Raw genomic sequence first — 17,163 nt, 5'->3', positions numbered from 1 at the left:
TCAACAGCAGTGTGGGCAGAGATGGAGAGAGGGGATCCTGCCCCTCTGCTCTGGGGAGACCTCACCTGCAGTGCTGCATCCAGCTCTGGAGCCTTCAACACCAGAGAGATGCGGACCTGATGGAGCAGGTCCAGAGAAGGCTACAAAGATGATCAGAGGGCTCCAGCACCTCTGCTAGGACTACAGACTGAAAGAATTGGGCTGTACAGCCTGGAGAAGAGCAGGCTGCAGGGAGACCTTACAGCTACATTTCAGTATCTGAAGGGGGCCTACAGGAAGGCTGGGGAGGGACTGTTTAGAAGGGATAGTAGCAATGGTTTAGCATTTGGAGCAGGGCAAGTTCAGGTTGGACACCAGCAAGAAGCCCTTTACAATGAGAGTGGTGAAATACTGGAACAGGCTGCCCAGGGATGTGGTTGGAGCCTCATCCCTGGAGACACTCAAGATCAGACTGGATGTGTCCCTGGGCAGCCTGCTCTAGTTGGAGATGTCCCTCCTGACTGCAGAGGGGTTGGATGAGGTGACCTTTGAGGGTCGCTTCCAACCCAAAGCAATCTGGGAAGCTGTGAATTTTAGTACAGTGGGACTCTATGAAGCAGCTACATAGAAATGCAGTGTAAGAGCAGCAGAGTTCTGTGCAGACAGCTGCAGCTGCCTCAGCAGTACAGACCCCAGAAGCAATGAGTGCTTACCTGCTGTCTCTCTCGGGTATTTCTTTGATGGCTATTCGGACCTGATTGCTCAGGTCTCTTCCAGCATAAACTATTCCATAAGTACCTTTCCCTAGAACTACCCTGTCACCATTCTCATCATAATCATATTCATACTGCAAGTAGAAAAGATAAAGAGAGCAGCACAGAAAGTGTTAGCACTACCATTTGTCTTTACACAGAGCCATCAGTTCTGCCCTGCGTTAAGCACAGCAGAAAGCAGCTCCTGCAGCGCGGCTGTGGCACCAGCCTGCTGCAGCAGTTCCATGCTGCTTGCTCCAAAACTCAGCCCTGCAATGCATTATTCACCCCAACAAGGAACACAGCATTGAAGCACACTCAGTGAAACAGAAAAAGGCAGTCAGGTATCGTAGGAAGTAGAGACTCCTGCACCTGAGGGGGGAGCACCACCAGGCACCAGCACACCTTAGGGGTTGGCCTGCTGGAAAGCAGCTCCAAGGAGAATGACCTTGGAGTCCTGGTGGACAGTAAGCTCTGCACGGGACAGCAACGTGCCCTTGTGGCCAAGGAGGTCAATGTAAGTTGGGTTAAGAAGCACACCCCTGATTCGACTCAGGGAACCCATAAAGGGTACTGTAAAAGCAGTTTTGCAAGGAGATGAGAGAGGAATTGGGGTGGTATTAGCAGGAGTACACAGACCTTCCAACCTGGGTGACTCTATGACCTGCCCCAGCATCCTTCCAAATCCAAGGATTTGAGGAGGATGTCCTATATGGGAAAACTGCCAGGTATTCTCTGTGGCTTCATCTCATTCTCTACTGAAAAACCCAAATGCTTCTACCATGGCGGTTCTGTAGTGACCTCTCCTTCTCTTTCATCCAAGGCAACTCTCACACAGAGTCACAGAATATTAGGGGTTGGAAGGCACCTCCACAGATCACCCACTCCAGCTCCTCTGCCACATGCAGGTGCACCCAGAATCATAGAATCAAGCAGGTTGGAAGAGATCTCCAAGATCATCCAGTCCAACCTAGCCCCCAGCCCTATCCAGTCAACAACCCAGGTAGGTCTTGGAAGTCTTCAGAGAAGGAGACTCCACAACCTCTCTGGGCAGTCTGCTCCAGGGCTCTGCCACCCTCACCCTCACATTGAGGTGGAGCCTCCTGTGCTGCAGCTTGTACCTGTTATTCCTTGTTCTATCACTGGGCACCACTGAAAAGAGCCTGGCACCTTCACCTTGACACCCACCCCTCAGATACAGACCTTGCTCAGACCCCTTCTCAGCCTTCTCTTCTCCAGACTAAACAGCCCCAGGGCTCTCAGGCTCTCTCCACAGGGGAGATGCTCAACTCCCCCAAGCATCCTGGAGGATCTCCACTGGACTCTCTCCAGCAGGTCCCTGTCTCGCTTGAACTGGGGAGCCCAAACCTAAACACAGTATTCTAGATGTGGTCTCACCAGGGCAGAGGAGGAGGGAAGAACCTCCCTAGACCTGCTGGAGACACTTTTCTTGATGCACCCCAGGATGCCCTTGGCTCTCTTGGCCACAAGGGCACATTGCTGGCCCCTGCAGAACCTGCTGTCCACTGGACTCCAAGGACTTTCTCCATGCAGCTGCTTTCCAGACTCCTAATCTGTTGTGGTACCTGCTGCTACTCCTCCCCACATGCAGGACTCTGCCCTTATCCTTACAGAGCTTCCTGAGGTTCCCCTTTCCCCAGCTCCCCAGCCTGAGAATCCAGGCTGAATGCAGCCATGAGACCTATTTCTTTGAAGTGCCTTCCCAGGTCATCCTGCAGTGTCCCTGTGTCACTGACATTCCCCTCCTCTTCACCCCTGCAAAGATGCCAGTTTGCCTGCTGCTGTGTGGAAGGTGCCAAAGGAAAACTGTCTCTTGTTTATGCAGATCCTCCTGATCTGAGGAACTACACTTGAGTTAGCAGAGCTTTAGGACAGCTTCCTTTGCCACATTTCAGCACTTCATGGCTCACAACATAATCTTGTGATAGGATAGGCACCTCTGACCCAAAATGCCAGATGCAAAACTTGCCAGGTTCTTTGGCAGGAGCAGAGCCACCTCTCACAGCTATCATATGACAGAAAAGTGCACAGGAAAGAGGCAGCACTCACACTGCAGAATTTAAGATTGACAGCAACCCCATCTGGTCCTAAACCACCTCTGGAATTCCTGTGGAGAAATCCAGGCTCTCTAATCTGTGCCCTGTGATACATGAAAACTGCAGAGATTTATAGTTCAGTGCTGCTTAGTGGACAGCCTAAGAGACCTGGACATACTTGATGCCACTTCACATTTGCCTCCTCTCTTTCCAACAGCTACAGAGACTGGATCAATCACAGCCAGCTGCCAGAAGTCTGCACATATCACCCACTGGACATGCAGGTTTCAGGCATTAGGTCTAAGTAAACAAGTGCTCACTGCTGACCTTCTGGATGCACAGGGTAGAAGAGAGTCTGATCTCTAGGGTATGCTAACTGGGCTACAGCAGATACTCTTACAGGGGCAGAAGCTTCTTCAGCATCAACGTGCAGCAGCAAATCTCCTAAGCTGAAAGGACTGCCAAACTCACTCTCCTTCCAAATCCTAAACTGAAGAACTGAACTCTAGCTGCTTTCAGTGATGCAACCAAAAATGCACAACCCCCTGGCAAAGGCTGAGGGAGCTTGGGCTGGCAGCTCAGAGCAGGGGAGCCTGAGGGCTGCCCTCAGTGCTGTGCTCAAGCTGTGCAGGGCAGTGTGGGCAGGACGCAGCCAGGCTCTGCTCAGGGCAGCACAAGGGGCACTGGGGGCAAGCTGGGGCAGAGGAGGTGGCAGGGGAAGAGGAGAGGAAGCTTTTTGCCTGTGAAGGTGCCAGAGGCCTGGAGCAGGCTGTGGAGTCTCCTTCTCTGCAGCCATTGTAAACACCCCTGGCTGTGTTTCTGGCACAGCTGCTCTGGCAGGAGGGTTGGACTGGATGATCTCTGGAGGTCCCTTCCAGCCCCTCACATTCTGTGACTCTGTGTGACAAGAATCCTGTCTGAATTAGTACTCTTTTGTCTTCAAACTGTGCTCAAGGTTATTTCTCCTTTCCTGACTCTAAAGAGCTGTTTTCTGAATGGCAAAGCCTTTTGCTTTCTCTGTGCTTATTAAACCCACCAAGAGAACCCAAAGCTTTGTTTTCCCTGTTCTCTCTTCTTCATTTTAAGATCTCAGGCTGCAGAAAGGCAGTGTCTTAGCTCGTTCCTCAGCTAAGCAATCTTCCCCTTCTATATCCTGACTTCTGTTGTAATATCCTGTCCTAAGAGAGTTATGCAGAAGGTGACAACTCTGCAAACTCCCAGGTGAGCAGAATGGCATAGCTGAAGGATTTTGCATTCCTTTCTGCAGCCACTTTTTGTCTTACATCATTGATTCATGGAGGACTGCTTCCTGCTCTGCATTCTCAACTGTTTCTTGCAGGTCAGACTTTCAAAAGGCTCAAGCCAGGCACATCCTCTGACAGGTTATTCTGCAGCTGAATAAAGACTGTGTGGGGTGGAGATTGCTCTGCCAGCAGCTAAGCACAGAAGCATGCAATGGAAAATCTGCACCTAGAGATCATTTCCTGACTGCCAAGGCACAGCCCTGACACCAGGCCAAGCCTGCAGATGGACTGTATGAAGCTGGGTGTAACAGATGTGTGTATCTGCAGTGCTACAGGCTTGGGGCAGTGTGGCTGGAAGGTTGTCCAGCAGACAGGGATCTGAGGGCTCTAATGGACAAGCAGCTGGGTAGGGGCCAGCAGTGTGCCCAGGTGGCAAAGCAAGCAAATGGCTTCCTGGCTTGGATCAGCCATAGTGTGGCCAGCAGGAGTAGGGAGGGATTGGCCCCCCCGTACTCTGCCCTGCTGAGGCCACACCTCAAGTGCTGTGTTCAGTTTTGTCACCTCAATACAAGAAGGATGTTGAGGAGCTGGGAGAGGGTGGAGAGAAGAGCAGCTAAGCTGGTGAAGGGACTACAGGAGAAGACTGATGAAGAGCAGTTGAGGGAACTGGGATTGGTTAGTGCGAGGAAGGGGAGGCTGAGGGGAGACCTTACTGCCCTCTGCAACTCTCTGGCCAGCCTGATCTAGGGTAGGGTGTCCCTGGCCATGGCTGGGGAGTTGGAACTAGATGATCCTTGTGGTCCCTTACAACCCTGACTGATTCTATGGTTCTAACTGCCTGAAAGGACAATGTAGAGGTTGGTGCTGGGCTCCGCTCACAGTGACAGAACAAGAGAGAACAGCCACAAGCTGCATCAGGAGAGGTTTAGGCTGGACATTAGGAAACACATTTTTCCCTGCAAGAGTGGTCAGGCATTGGCACAGGCTGCCCAGGGAGGTGGTGGAGTCACCACCTTGGATGTGTTTGAAGGTGGTTTAGATGTAGTTCTTGGGAATATGACTTAGTGGTGACCTTGGTAGAACAGAGTTAATGGTTGGACCTGATGAACTCAAGAGTCTTGTCCAACCTGAATGAGTTTACAACTACCAGAAAGGAGACTGTAGCCAGGTGGGGTTGGGCTCTGCTGCCAGGCAGCCAGCAACAGAACAAGGGGACACAGCCTCAAGCTGTGCCAGGGCAGGTTCAGGATGGATGTTAGGAGGAAGTTGTTGTCAGAGAGAGTGATTGGCACTGGAATGGGCTGCCCAGGGAGGTGGTGGAGTGGCCGTGGCTGGAGGTGTTGCAGCCAAGCCTGGCTGGGGCACTTAGTGCCATGGTCTGGTTGACTGGATAGGGCTGGGAGATAGGTTGGGCTGGATGAGCTTGGAGCTCTCTTCCAATCTATTTGGTTCTATGATAAGCCAGCAGCTAGCAGGAGACTCTTACCTGGAGATGGGTTACAACATAAAGACAAGATCAGTATGTCCCTTCCTTAATGATTCCTGACTCATACAGTTTCCAGTAACAACAGACTTAAAGGAAAAGAAAAGCTCTTTAGGATGAATACTACTCTTTTGTACCAATTATTTTCTCAGAGTGGAAATTCCATCCACAATGAAGGAGTTTAAATGCTATTTAGTAGCTTTCTAGTATACTGGGATGAAAGTGCAGGAAAGACAGAGAACAACATTCAGAGTTCTTGGATCCTTTACACTTGACATACCTCCAGTGTGTCTCCATCTATTTCTCCTTCTAGTTCCAAAGTATTGCCAGCTGCATCAGACAAAATCTCTTTCACCAACCCACAGAATCTATAAAAGAACAAAAATAGCAATAAATAGCTCAGCATTGCCCAGGCCACACCTTGAGTGCTGTGTCCTGTTCTGGGCTCCTCAACTTAATAAAGATTTTGAGGTGCTGGAAGGTGTTTGGAGAAGGGCAGCAAGGCTGGGGAGGGGCCTGGAGCACAGCCCTGTGAGGAGAGGCTGAGGGAGCTGGGGGGGTGCAGCCTGCAGCAGAGGAGGCTCAGGGCAGAGCTCATTGCTGCCTGCAGCTGCCTGCAGGGAGGCTGTAGCCAGGTGGGGTTGGGCTCTGCTGCCAGGCAGCCAGCAGCAGCAGAAGGGGACAGAGGCTCAAGCTGTGCCAGGGCAGGTCTAGGCTGGATGTTGTGAGGAAGTTGTTGTCAGAGAGAGTGATTGGCACTGGAATGGGCTGCCCAGGGAGGTGGTGGATTCTGTGAACACACTTTGAAGAGCAGAGCTTGGATGAATTTAACCTACTGCTCTATGCTAGAGACCCTTAAGTACAAGACCATCTTTTGCTGTAGTCCCAGCAGCTTACAGGCTTGAATAAAGCCATCAAGTCTGGGACACAGACCTCACATGCACCACCTACACAAAGAAGCCTCACCTGCTGCATTGGCTTTCAGTAGAAAAGTAGATCTGGAAGTCGTCAGAGTTGTCATGGACGTAAAGGAAACAACAGCGCTCATCGAACTTGGAAATGCTGCAGAGCACAGGGCAAGGAGAGGTTACTGAGCTGCAGCTGGGAGGTGAAACAGTGCAAGGAGGAGTGAACCAAGGAAAGGCTACTGAGGCTGCAGCTGGGAGGTGAAACAGTGCAAGGAGGAGTGAACCAAGGAAAGGCTACTGAGCTGCAGCTGGGAGGTGAAACAGTGCAAGGGGGAGTGAACCAAGGAAAGGCTACTGAGGCTGCAGCTGGGAGGTGTAACATTGCAAGGAGGAGTTAACCAAGGAAAGGTTACTGAGGCTGCAGCTGGGAGGTGAAACAGTGCAAGGAGGAGTTAACCAAGGAAAGGTTACTGAGGCTGCAGCTGGGAGGTGAAATAGTGCAAGGAGGAGTGAACCAAGGAAAGGTTACTGAGGCTGCAGCTGGGAGGTGAAATAGTGCAAGGAGAAATTAACCAAGGAAAGGTTACTGGGCTGCAGCTGGGAGGTGAAACAGTGCAAGGAGGAGTTAACTTTTTTTGCAGGTTCACAGGTTGCATTGCCCTGGAAGGGACCCTCAAAGGTCATCTCAAATCCCTCGCAGTCAGCAGGGACACCTCCAAGTAGTTGTAGCTAGCAGGGTTTTAGACAGAGCCAAACTGCTCTTTCACTTCAGGAAGGAAGGAAGCAGAGCTAAGGGCTCCTCTTTCCTTCTGCTCTCCATGGTTTTTAAATGTAGAGTGAGCACTAACCCCACTGAAGATCTGGAACAGTAGGCAAAGAGCAGGTCCAAGACTGCAAACAGAGAAGTCTACCACAGAAGACACATTCCCACACATCCCTCTTAGATGACTATTCCTACGAGGAATGGACAGCTTTGCCCATGCATGACAATGCAAACTCTTCCGTGCTGGCATTCCAAAGCAGGTTAGACTGAACAAGCTTTTCTAGCAGGCAATGCAAAGCAGAGGTTTACAGCACAATCCAGATTCTCAACTTAAGGGAGATGGAGAACAAACTAAAAACCTTTCTCCCATACCAACCTTATTCCCCTAATGGAAGAAGCTGTAAAATTCCACTCATGGATCTGTTTCTGTAAAGAATGGAGAGCTACAATTAGCCACAGTCAAACCCTGACTTGCAGTCACAGCAAGGTAAGCCAAATAAAGGTTTTTCCATGTTTTCCTGCATGTCTCTTTCCCTTCCTTTATTTCTCTTCCTCTAACTTTCAGCTAAGACTGATGTATAGGGAAAGAAAGGCCATACATAGCTGAGGAAATGTCATGGCCCTGAGGAAAGGCCACCTGAGGAAAATGAAAGGCCATATACAGGTAAAAGTGGGCAAGAGAGCCAATGGCATCCTGGCCTGGATCAGGAACAGCTCTCCTAAACAAGAGAGCAAAAAATCAGCTCTCCTAAACAAGAGAGCACAAAATCAGCTCTCCTAAATCAGAGAGCACAAAATCAGCTCTCCTAAACAAGAGAGCACAAAATCATCTCTCCTAGAAGAGCACAAAATCAGCTCTCCTAAATAAGAGAGCACAAAGTCAGCTCTCTTAAAAGAGCACAAAATCAGCTCTCCTAAATCAGAGAGCACAAAATCAGCTCTCCTAGAAGAGCACAAAATCATCTCTCCTAGAAGAGCACAAAATCAGCTCTCCTAAATAAGAGAGCACAAAGTCAGCTCTCTTAAAAGAGCACAAAATCAGCTCTCCTAAATCAGAGAGCACAAAATCAGCTCTCCTAGAAGAGCACAAAATCATCTCTCCTAGAAGAGCACAAAATCAGCTCTCCTAAATAAGAGAGCACAAAATCATCTCTCCTAGAAGAGCACAAAATCAGCTCTCCTAAATAAGAGAGCACAAAATCATCTCTCCTAGAAGAGCACAAAATCAGCTCTCCTAAATAAGAGAGCACAAAATCAGCTCTCCTAGAAGAGCACAAAATCAGTTCTCCTAAATAAGAGAGCACAAAATCAGCTCTCCTAAACAAGAGAGCACAAAACCAGCTCTCCTAAACAAGAGAGCACAAAATCAGCTCTCCTAAATCAGAGAGCACAAAATCAGCTCTCCTAGAAGAGCACAAAATCAGTTCTCCTAAATAAGAGAGCACAAAATCAGCTCTCCTAAATAAGAGAAGCACAGAATCAGCTGTCCTAAATCAGAGAAGCACAGCAGAGGTGCTGAGGTTTGTGCTTCACAGCAATGTGGCCAACTTTACACTCTTGCAAAGTGATCCCAAACCTACATACGAAAAAAAGTGACTTCAAAAAGCAGAGTGACTCAGAGCCCAACGAAAGACATCTGCTGGTAGTTTTACCATTTCAGTGGGAGAGACATGCCACAAAGAGAGAGATCTCTCATCTGCTTCTTTGTTGATGGAAACATAGGCAGGCTGGTAGACTTTGGTTGGTTCTATCACCAAAACCTGAGGAGAGAAAACAGTTTTCCTTCATAAATCAGCAGCTAGTGCCTGACAGCATCTTTGGTACAGACAATGAGCAATCTTAGAGTAAGACCTAAACAATTTCCAAGGGGAGGGAGGAGGGCAAGACAAAGCAGGCAGAGGCTCTGTTCCTATGCACAACAAAATGGTATTCCCAGAATTTGTTGTAGGAGGCTGAGAAGTCTTTCTTAGAATGCTTCCAGAGGGGTGGGTTAAATATTTGTTGTTGAGTAAAGATTAACAGAACACAGAGGTTTGGTTCATGCAATGAAATGATAGGTACCAAAGCATGGAAATATTGTTTAGAGTGGTCCAGTTGTTGTTAGAGCCTCTGCAGCCCTCACTTCAGAAAGGGCATGGGTCTGATGGAGCAGGTCCAGAAAAGGGCCACAGAGATTTTCAGATGCTGACTTACTGGGTTTAATACTAATTTGTTGGTAACTTTGTGTTCTGTGGATTGCTTTGCCACTTTGCTCTGCTCTGGTGAGACCTCAGCTGGAGTGCTGCATCCAGCTCTGGAGCCCTCAGCACAGGAGGGACATGGCCTGATGGAGTGGGTCCAGAGGGCCATGAAGATGACTGGGAGGCTGGAACACCTCTGCTACAAGAACAGGCTGGGGGAGCTGGGGGTGTGCAGTCTGGAGAAGAGAAGGCTCCAGGCACACCTAAGAGCAGCCTTCTAGCACCTGAAGGGGCTGCAAGAAGGCTGCAGAGGGACTGCAGAAGGCCTGCAGGGACAAGGGCAATGGTTTGAGATGAGAGCAGAGCAGATTGAGCTTGGCTGTGAGGAACAAGTTGTGCAGCAGGAGGCTGCTGCCACACTGCAACAGGTTGCCCAGGGAGGTAGGTGAGGCCTCATCCCTGGGGATGTTCAGGGTGAGGCTGGGCAAGGCTGTGAGCAACCTGCTCTAGTGGAAGATGTTCCTGGCACCTGAAGGGTATTTGGACTGGATGCCCTTTGGAGGTCCCTTCTAAGCCAAACCATGCTATGATTCTGTAAGACATACAAAACCTGTTTGGACATAGCATCTTACTGGAAATCTGAGTCCATTGGTTGCTTCTTTTGTTGCCTCAAAAATGATATCCAGCCAGAAAGTCAGCCTCTCTTGTCTGGAAGAATGCTCTGTGGTGGCTTTCTTGAAGCGCTGAATTAACATCAGATTCTGAACCAGGGACTTCAAGTACCTGGAATGTATGGAATCAGTGAGTTAGCAGAGAGAAACCCAAAGGTAACCTGACTGTAAAACCACTTCACTGACTCACACATAAACCAGAAATGAGCTGCCAAGTGAACTGCACTTCCAAGCTGCCATACTGGAGCTGAGTATGTTGACTGTTACAGGTTTCTGGGAAGAACAGGGAGCTTAGGCAAAACCTGGGGGCATAACCTCACCTGGGTGCTCATCAACAACAGCTTCTGCCAGAGGCTGTGGTTACAGGGTGGTTAGACTGGGTATTAACAGCTAGAAGGTGCTGGGGGAGGGAAGCAACAGCTAGTTGAACTCTCCAAAGAATGGGGTCACAATTGTCTACAAGGAATCATCACTGAACTCTTCCTTACAAGAGGCAGGAGGGAAAAAACTTACAATGCTGGGTAACAACTGATTGTTGGGATGGGAGAGACCCCAACAATGCTGGGTAACATCTGATTGTTGGGATGGGAGAGACCCCAGAAATGCTGGGTAACAACTGGGTGTTGGGATGGGAGAGACCCCAACAATGCTGGGTAACAACTGATAGGATGGGTTAGAGCCCAACAATGCTGGGTAACAACTGACTGTTAGGATGGGATAGAACCCAACAATGCTGAGTAACAACTGACTGTTGGGATGGGAGAGACCCCAGAAATGCTGGGTAACAACTGGGTGTTGGGATGGGAGAGACCCCAACAATGCTGGGTAACAACTGATTGTTGGGATGGGAGAGACCCCAGAAATGCTGGGTAACAACTGATTGTTGGGATGGGAGAGACCCAAACAATGCTGGGTAACAACTGGGTGTTGGGATGGGAGAGACCCCAGAAATGCTGGGTAACAACTGACTGTTGGGATGGGAGAGACCCAAACAATGCTGGGTAACAACTGGGTGTTGGGATGGGAGAGACCCCAACAATGCTGGGTAACAACTGACTGTTGGGATGGGAGAGACCCCAGAAATGCTGGGTAACAACTGGGTGTTGGGATGGGAGAGACCCAAACAATGCTGGGTAACAACTGGGTGTTGGGATGGGAGAGACCCCAACAATGCTGGGTAACAACTGACTGTTGGGATGGGAGAGACCCCAGAAATGCTGGGTAACAACTGGGTGTTGGGATGGGAGAGACCCCAACAATGCTGGGTAACAACTGATAGGATGGGTTAGAGCCCAACAATGCTGGGTAACAACTGACTGTTAGGATGGGATAGAACCCAACAATGCTGGGTAACAACTGGGTGTTGGGATGGGAGAGACCCCAACAATGCTGGGTAACAACTGATAGGATGGGTTAGAGCCCAACAATGCTGGGTAACAACTGACTGTTAGGATGGGATAGAACCCAACAATGCTGGGTAACAACTGACTGTTGGGATGGGATAGAGCCCAACAATGCTGGGTAACAACTGTTAGGATGGGATAGAACCCAACAATGCTGGATAAGAACTGACTGTTAGGATGGGTTAGAGCCCAACAATGCTGGATAAGAACTGACTGTTAGGATGGGTTAGAGCCCAACAATGCTGGGTAACAACTGACTGTTAGGATGGGAGACACCCCAACAATGCTGGGTAACAACTGATTGTTAGGATGGGCTAGAACCCAACAATGCTGGGTAAGAACTGACTGTTAGGATGGGTTAGAGCCCAACAATGCTGGGTAACAACTGACTGTTAACAATGGGATACAAACCCACCAAGGAGGAGTAACAATTGACTGTTAATAACAGGATACAAACCCAACAATGCTGGGTAAGAATTTATTTAGCTTCCCCCTCCTTTCCAAAACCCAAGTCAGAGGCACACACAGATGGATAAATCCAGTTCAGTTATCCAAGCAACTACATTTTTGGGGGGATGCATTTGCCCATCAGTGGGTCCTTGAGCTCCAAGCTTTTACCACGTACCACACTGGAGGTTTCAGCTTGAACAGCTTCTCAGCTGCTTGCACTGCCTTCCCAACATCATTAGCCAGCATGCTGACACTGAAGAACTGTCCCACATCCCAGTAGCTGCTCATTTTTTCTAGGCTTCCTTTTCTTCCCAGCAAACTGTTCAAGCGGACACCTGGAAAATGCCAATGAAGAACCATCTTGGTCTGTCAGGAAAGCACTGGAGGGCCCCAGCACCTAGCAGGGAAACACTGGGGTAAGGACACAGAGCTGCTAAAGGGAATCCAGAGGAGGCCACAAGGATGATCCAAGGGCTGGGGCATCTCTGCTACAAGGACAGGCTGAGGGAACTGGGGGTGGGCAGCCTAGAGAAGAGAAGGCTCCACAGGGGACCTCAGAGCTGCCTGCCAGCACCTGAAGGGATCCTGTAGGAAGGCTGTAGAGGGACTTCTCATGAGGGCTTCTAGAGACAGGACAAAGGGGATGGTTTGAAGCTGAAACAGAGCAGGGTTAGAGTGGAGCTGAGGAAGAAGTTGTTGAGTGTGAGGGTGCTGAGAGTCTGGCACAGGCTGCCCAGGGAGGCTGTGGCTGCCTCCTCCCTGTGGGTGTTTAAGGCCAGGCTGGATGAGGTCTTAAGCAGCTGAGCCTAGCTGAGAGGAGTAAAGAGCTGTTGGCAGCTGCTGGTCCTCTGTTACACGGCACATGGACCTGGCAGCTCTCCAGGCTGGACCTCTGGTCCCCATCTTGCACAAGCAACAGGGGAAGAGGAAACAGTCTCAAGTTGCCCTAGGGAAAATGTAGATTGGCCATGAGGAACAATTTCTTCCCCCAAAAGGGTTGTCCACCAGGCCTGGCCCAGGCTGCCCAGGGCAGTGGTGGAGTCTCCATCCCTGGAGGGGTCTGAAAGCTGTGGAGCTGTGGTGCTGAGGGCTGTGGTTTGGTGGTGTCCTGGCACTGCTGGGTTCATGGTTGGGCTCCATGATCTTGGAGGTCTCTCCCAAACCAAATCAAGCTGAGAGCCTGCCCACGGTGGGGAGGTTGGAGTAGATGATCTCTCTCTGAGGTCCCTTTCAACCTGTTCTGTGATTCTATGGATAAGTAGTTTTAGCTGCTAAGTCCATCAGTAAAAGACTAACAACATCTGGTCAAGCACTACTGATGAAGTGGGGAAGGGTTTCCCCAGACAAAAAGTACTGCCCAACAGAGAGGTTGGGTCTGCAAATAACATTCTCCATACCCCTCAGACAGCCAGAACTGTACCACACACAGTCATGAAAAGCCTTTCTTGCTATCTGCCTGGACCATCTACCTCCTGATCCTCAGTGCAAGCTTCACATCTCTGTGTCCTCAAGATCTGCATCGACTGCAAGAGACCAAAAGCTAGAAGTTCTTGCAAGGGTAAGGGAATGATTTCAAGCCACCTTTGTACTCTTCCCCCTTAAAGTTCAAGTATGTGTTTCAGACAGGATCTGATTCCAAAGGGAACTGTCAACTACTGTCTTTAGGAAGAACTGTCTGTTTCCATCACCTGATTTCTTTACTCATACAGTGGTGCCTTACCACCCACAGGGAAGATTACAACCAATTACTGTCCTGGTAGATCCTTCCTGTGGATTAACAAACACTCTGTGCATCCTTCCCTGGCATCTCTGAGGAGAGCTGGGCCACACTTAGTCAATTCCTGTCTTTGTCCTGTGTTGGCTGCAATAAAACAACCTCTGTGGTGCCTTAAAGGCAGTGTAAGGATGGTGCTGAATGGCTTCCTTGCTCATCTCCCATCTCTGGCATCCTAAAAGCTGCTCCAAGGCAGCAAGAGAAAAATGGTCCTTCAAGATCCTTGTGTTTTTGACTGCCATCCAGGACCCACCACTGAAAAGCCTCAACCATGCAACTCATGACTGTAAGCTTTTTGTTTTCCTCCTAAGGAGAGAGACAGAAGAGCTGCCTATGGCATTGGGTGGATATTTACCTATTTTTCTCAGTTCCATGGAGCTTTCAAACTGTTGTCCTGCAACAAGTAGCAATACTGCAAGGTTAATTCCAGAATAGAGAGTTGACTGGAGCTCAAATCCTCTGCGGTACCTGCACAGAAGAGTCAAGAGCTCACATCTCACTGTACAGAGGAGTTCAAATACTGCAACACTTTGGTAGTTATTTTAAGCTGTTGGTTTATTGCAAGGCCAGAGCCCTGCAGCAGGCTTGGCTGCAACACCTCCAGCCACGGCCACTCCACCACCTCCCTGGGCAGCCCATTCCAGTGCCAATCACTCTCTCTGACAACAACTTCCTAACAACATCCAGCCCAGACCTGCCCTGGCACAGCTTGAGGCTCTGTCCCCTTCTTCTGTTGCTGGCTGCCTGGCAGCAGAGCCCAACCCCACCTGGCTACAGCCTCCCTTCAGGTAGTTGTAGACAGCAATGAGGTCACCCCTGAGCCTCCTCTTCTCCAGGCTAAACAACCTTCCCTTTGCCCTTAAAGCAGATGAATTGCAGATTTCCTCTACAGAGACATGGGGGAATCATCATCCTCCCAACATGAGCTAAGCTTAGCACTTGATACTGGTGAGAGTCTGCAAGGAAAAGGAGCAAGGAAAGACAAATTCATAGATCTGGGGATTAAGAAAGCAATCTCTCAAGAAGGACCCTAAAAAAACCACTGGAACCACTGACTCTTAATTCTTACAACCTTACTTTTCATAACCAGAAGCCTGCCAAGGTTTTAAAAAGGATATTGTTGGTTTGGGGTTTTGAGGCTGTTACCATTCAATGGCCTGATCTCGACTGTTGGTGTCTTTGCAGTCAGAATCAAGAAACATATCCTTGTAGATCCTCCCACACAAGCAAAACATATCTGGAGCAGGGTGATCACAGCTCTGCAGGACCTGAAGCATAACTTGCAGTGCCTTCTTTCTGTCACCTGCATTGTTTCTCCTGAAATCAAATGCAGAGAGTAAAATGAATCAGCTTAGATCTGAAACAGTAACTGCAGTTACCTCTCACTAGAACAGGTTACTCAAGGCCTCATCCAGCCTGGCCTTCAACACCTTCAGGGAGGTTGTGGAGCACAGAATCACCCAATGTGATCAAAGATCACATTGGGTGATTCAGTGCTCCACAACCTCCATGGACAACCTCTACCAGTGTCTCACCACCCTCACTTCTTCCTATCAGCAAAGATCACATTGGGTGATTCTGTGCTCCACAACCTCCATGGACAACCTCTACCAGTGTCTCACCACCCTCACTTCTTCCTATCAGCAAAGATCACATTGGGTGATTCTGTGCTCCACAACCTCCCTGGGCAACCTGTGCCAGTGTCTCACCATCCTAACTGCAAACAACTTCTTCCTAACATCCAGTTTCAATCTCCCCTCTGCAGTTTAAATCCATTCCTCCTGGTTCTCTCACTACAAGACCTTGTCAATAGTCCCTCCCCAGCCCTCCTGGAGCCCCCTTCAGATACTGCAAGGCCAATCCAAGCTCTCCTCCAAGCCTTCTCTTCTCCAGCCTGCACAGCCCCAACTCTCTCAGCCTGGCCTCAGAGCAGAGCTGCTGCAGCCCTCTGAACATCTTCATGTAGTGACAGGATGAGGAAGAATGGGTTTAAACTGGCAGAGGGGAGAATGAAACTGGATGTTAGGAAGAAGTTCTTTGCAGTTAGGGTGGTGAGACACTGGCACAGGTTGCCCAGGGAGGTTGTGGAGCACAGAATCACCCAATGTGATCTTTGCTGTTAGGAAGAAGTGAGGGTGGTGAGACACTGGTAGAGGTTGTCCAGGGAGGTTGTGGAGCACTGAATCACCCAATGTGATCTGATCACATTGGGTGATTCAGTGCTCCACAACCTCCCTTGAGGTGCTCAAGTCCAGGTTGGATGAGGCCTTGAGCAACTTATTCTAGTGGGAGGTGTTGAAACCAAATGATCTTTGAGGTCCCTTCCAACCTAAACCATTCTATGATTCTATCTTCAGCATTCAAGGTGAAAGCTCATTCATTATACCCAAGATATTTAATCTTGAATCAAGAGGATTCCCAAGTCAGTTGGAGTCCTGTGTGCAGGCTCTGGAGCCCTCAACACAGGAAGGACAGAGGCAGAGTAAACTCAACTGCTCAAGGGCCTCATCCAACCTGGCCTTGAACACCCCCAGGGAGAAGGCATCCACAGCCTCCCTGGGCAGCCTGTTCCAGACTCTCACCACCTTTGTACACCTTCACTTAGAATAAGAAACTAATTAGTGAGTTAAGGCACATTTCACACAGAGGATGCAGTTGGATTGCAGAACCTTCACTATCTGACACAACAGCCTCCCTGGGCAGCCTGTTCCAGACTCTCCCCACCTCTGTACTCCTTCACTCAGAATAAGAAACTAATTAGTGAGTTAAGGCACATTTTACACAGAGGATGCAGTTTGATTGCAGAACCTTCACTATCTGACACAGCCAATGAGAAAAACAAGGTCTTAAATTGGGCTTTGAGCCTGCAACTAAATTTCCACTCTCCAGTTAGTTCTGACAAGGAAAAAAGAGCTGCTTTTACCCCCTTAAAAACACTTCAAGTGCTTCATGCAGACCACTCCTAAAACGAAGAACCCCAGGATGTGCTTTTTACCAGCTCTGAGTAATTGCAGCCCAGAATAACTGAAATGACCTGGTGCTCTTCAAAAGGAATCATTTCCTATGCCTACTATTACTCACAATTACTTGTGATTTTCTCCTTGCACCCTGTTATGCCCTCCACTTGCTAATTACCCTGTTTGTTACTGCACTGGGATATGTTTGCTCCTTAAAACACAGCATGCTGAGGTAAATTACAGTGGCTGCAGCTGCCCTCAGCTTTAAAATAAAGATAGAACTTCCTTAAGAAAAGACTGAAGTCTTCACACCTCTGGCCTCATGCTAGGGCTGGATTTGATTTTAAGGTCTGCTCTGTTTTGAGCAGAATTTGGCACACCCTTTGGCCTCTTTGCTGAGATAGCTGGGGCCCCATTCCTGGAGATCAAGGTCAGGCTGGGCAAGACTTTGAGCAGCCTGATCTAGTGGAGGATATCCCTGTTCAGTGCAGGGCTAGATGACCTTTGGAGGTCTCTTCCAACCCAAACCACTCTCTGATTCT

At 49.3% G+C, this 17,163-nt stretch overlaps 1 protein-coding gene across 1 annotated transcript in view; it reads right to left on the bottom strand.

The window, feature by feature from the left end:
* Nucleotides 1-17,163, bottom strand: part of MAP3K15 (mitogen-activated protein kinase kinase kinase 15) — a 72,017-nt gene that overhangs the window by 19,903 nt on the left and 34,951 nt on the right. The window contains exons 7-15 of the mRNA XM_064152054.1: nucleotides 14,811-14,981; nucleotides 14,020-14,132; nucleotides 12,066-12,225; nucleotides 9,999-10,149; nucleotides 8,839-8,946; nucleotides 7,563-7,612; nucleotides 6,482-6,577; nucleotides 5,796-5,883; nucleotides 693-826 (exon numbers count right to left, since the gene is read on the bottom strand). Of these exons, the coding sequence (XP_064008124.1) occupies nucleotides 693-826; nucleotides 5,796-5,883; nucleotides 6,482-6,577; nucleotides 7,563-7,612; nucleotides 8,839-8,946; nucleotides 9,999-10,149; nucleotides 12,066-12,225; nucleotides 14,020-14,132; nucleotides 14,811-14,981 (1,071 nt within the window). The remainder of the gene's footprint in view (nucleotides 1-692; nucleotides 827-5,795; nucleotides 5,884-6,481; nucleotides 6,578-7,562; nucleotides 7,613-8,838; nucleotides 8,947-9,998; nucleotides 10,150-12,065; nucleotides 12,226-14,019; nucleotides 14,133-14,810; nucleotides 14,982-17,163) is intronic.

This window comes from Pogoniulus pusillus, chromosome 12 (assembly GCF_015220805.1).
Source record: "Pogoniulus pusillus isolate bPogPus1 chromosome 12, bPogPus1.pri, whole genome shotgun sequence".
In the NCBI taxonomy this organism is placed as follows: Eukaryota; Metazoa; Chordata; class Aves; order Piciformes; family Lybiidae; genus Pogoniulus; species Pogoniulus pusillus.
The sequence above is the reverse complement of the archived record's forward strand: the minus strand, read 5'-3'. Positions and strand labels throughout refer to the sequence as shown.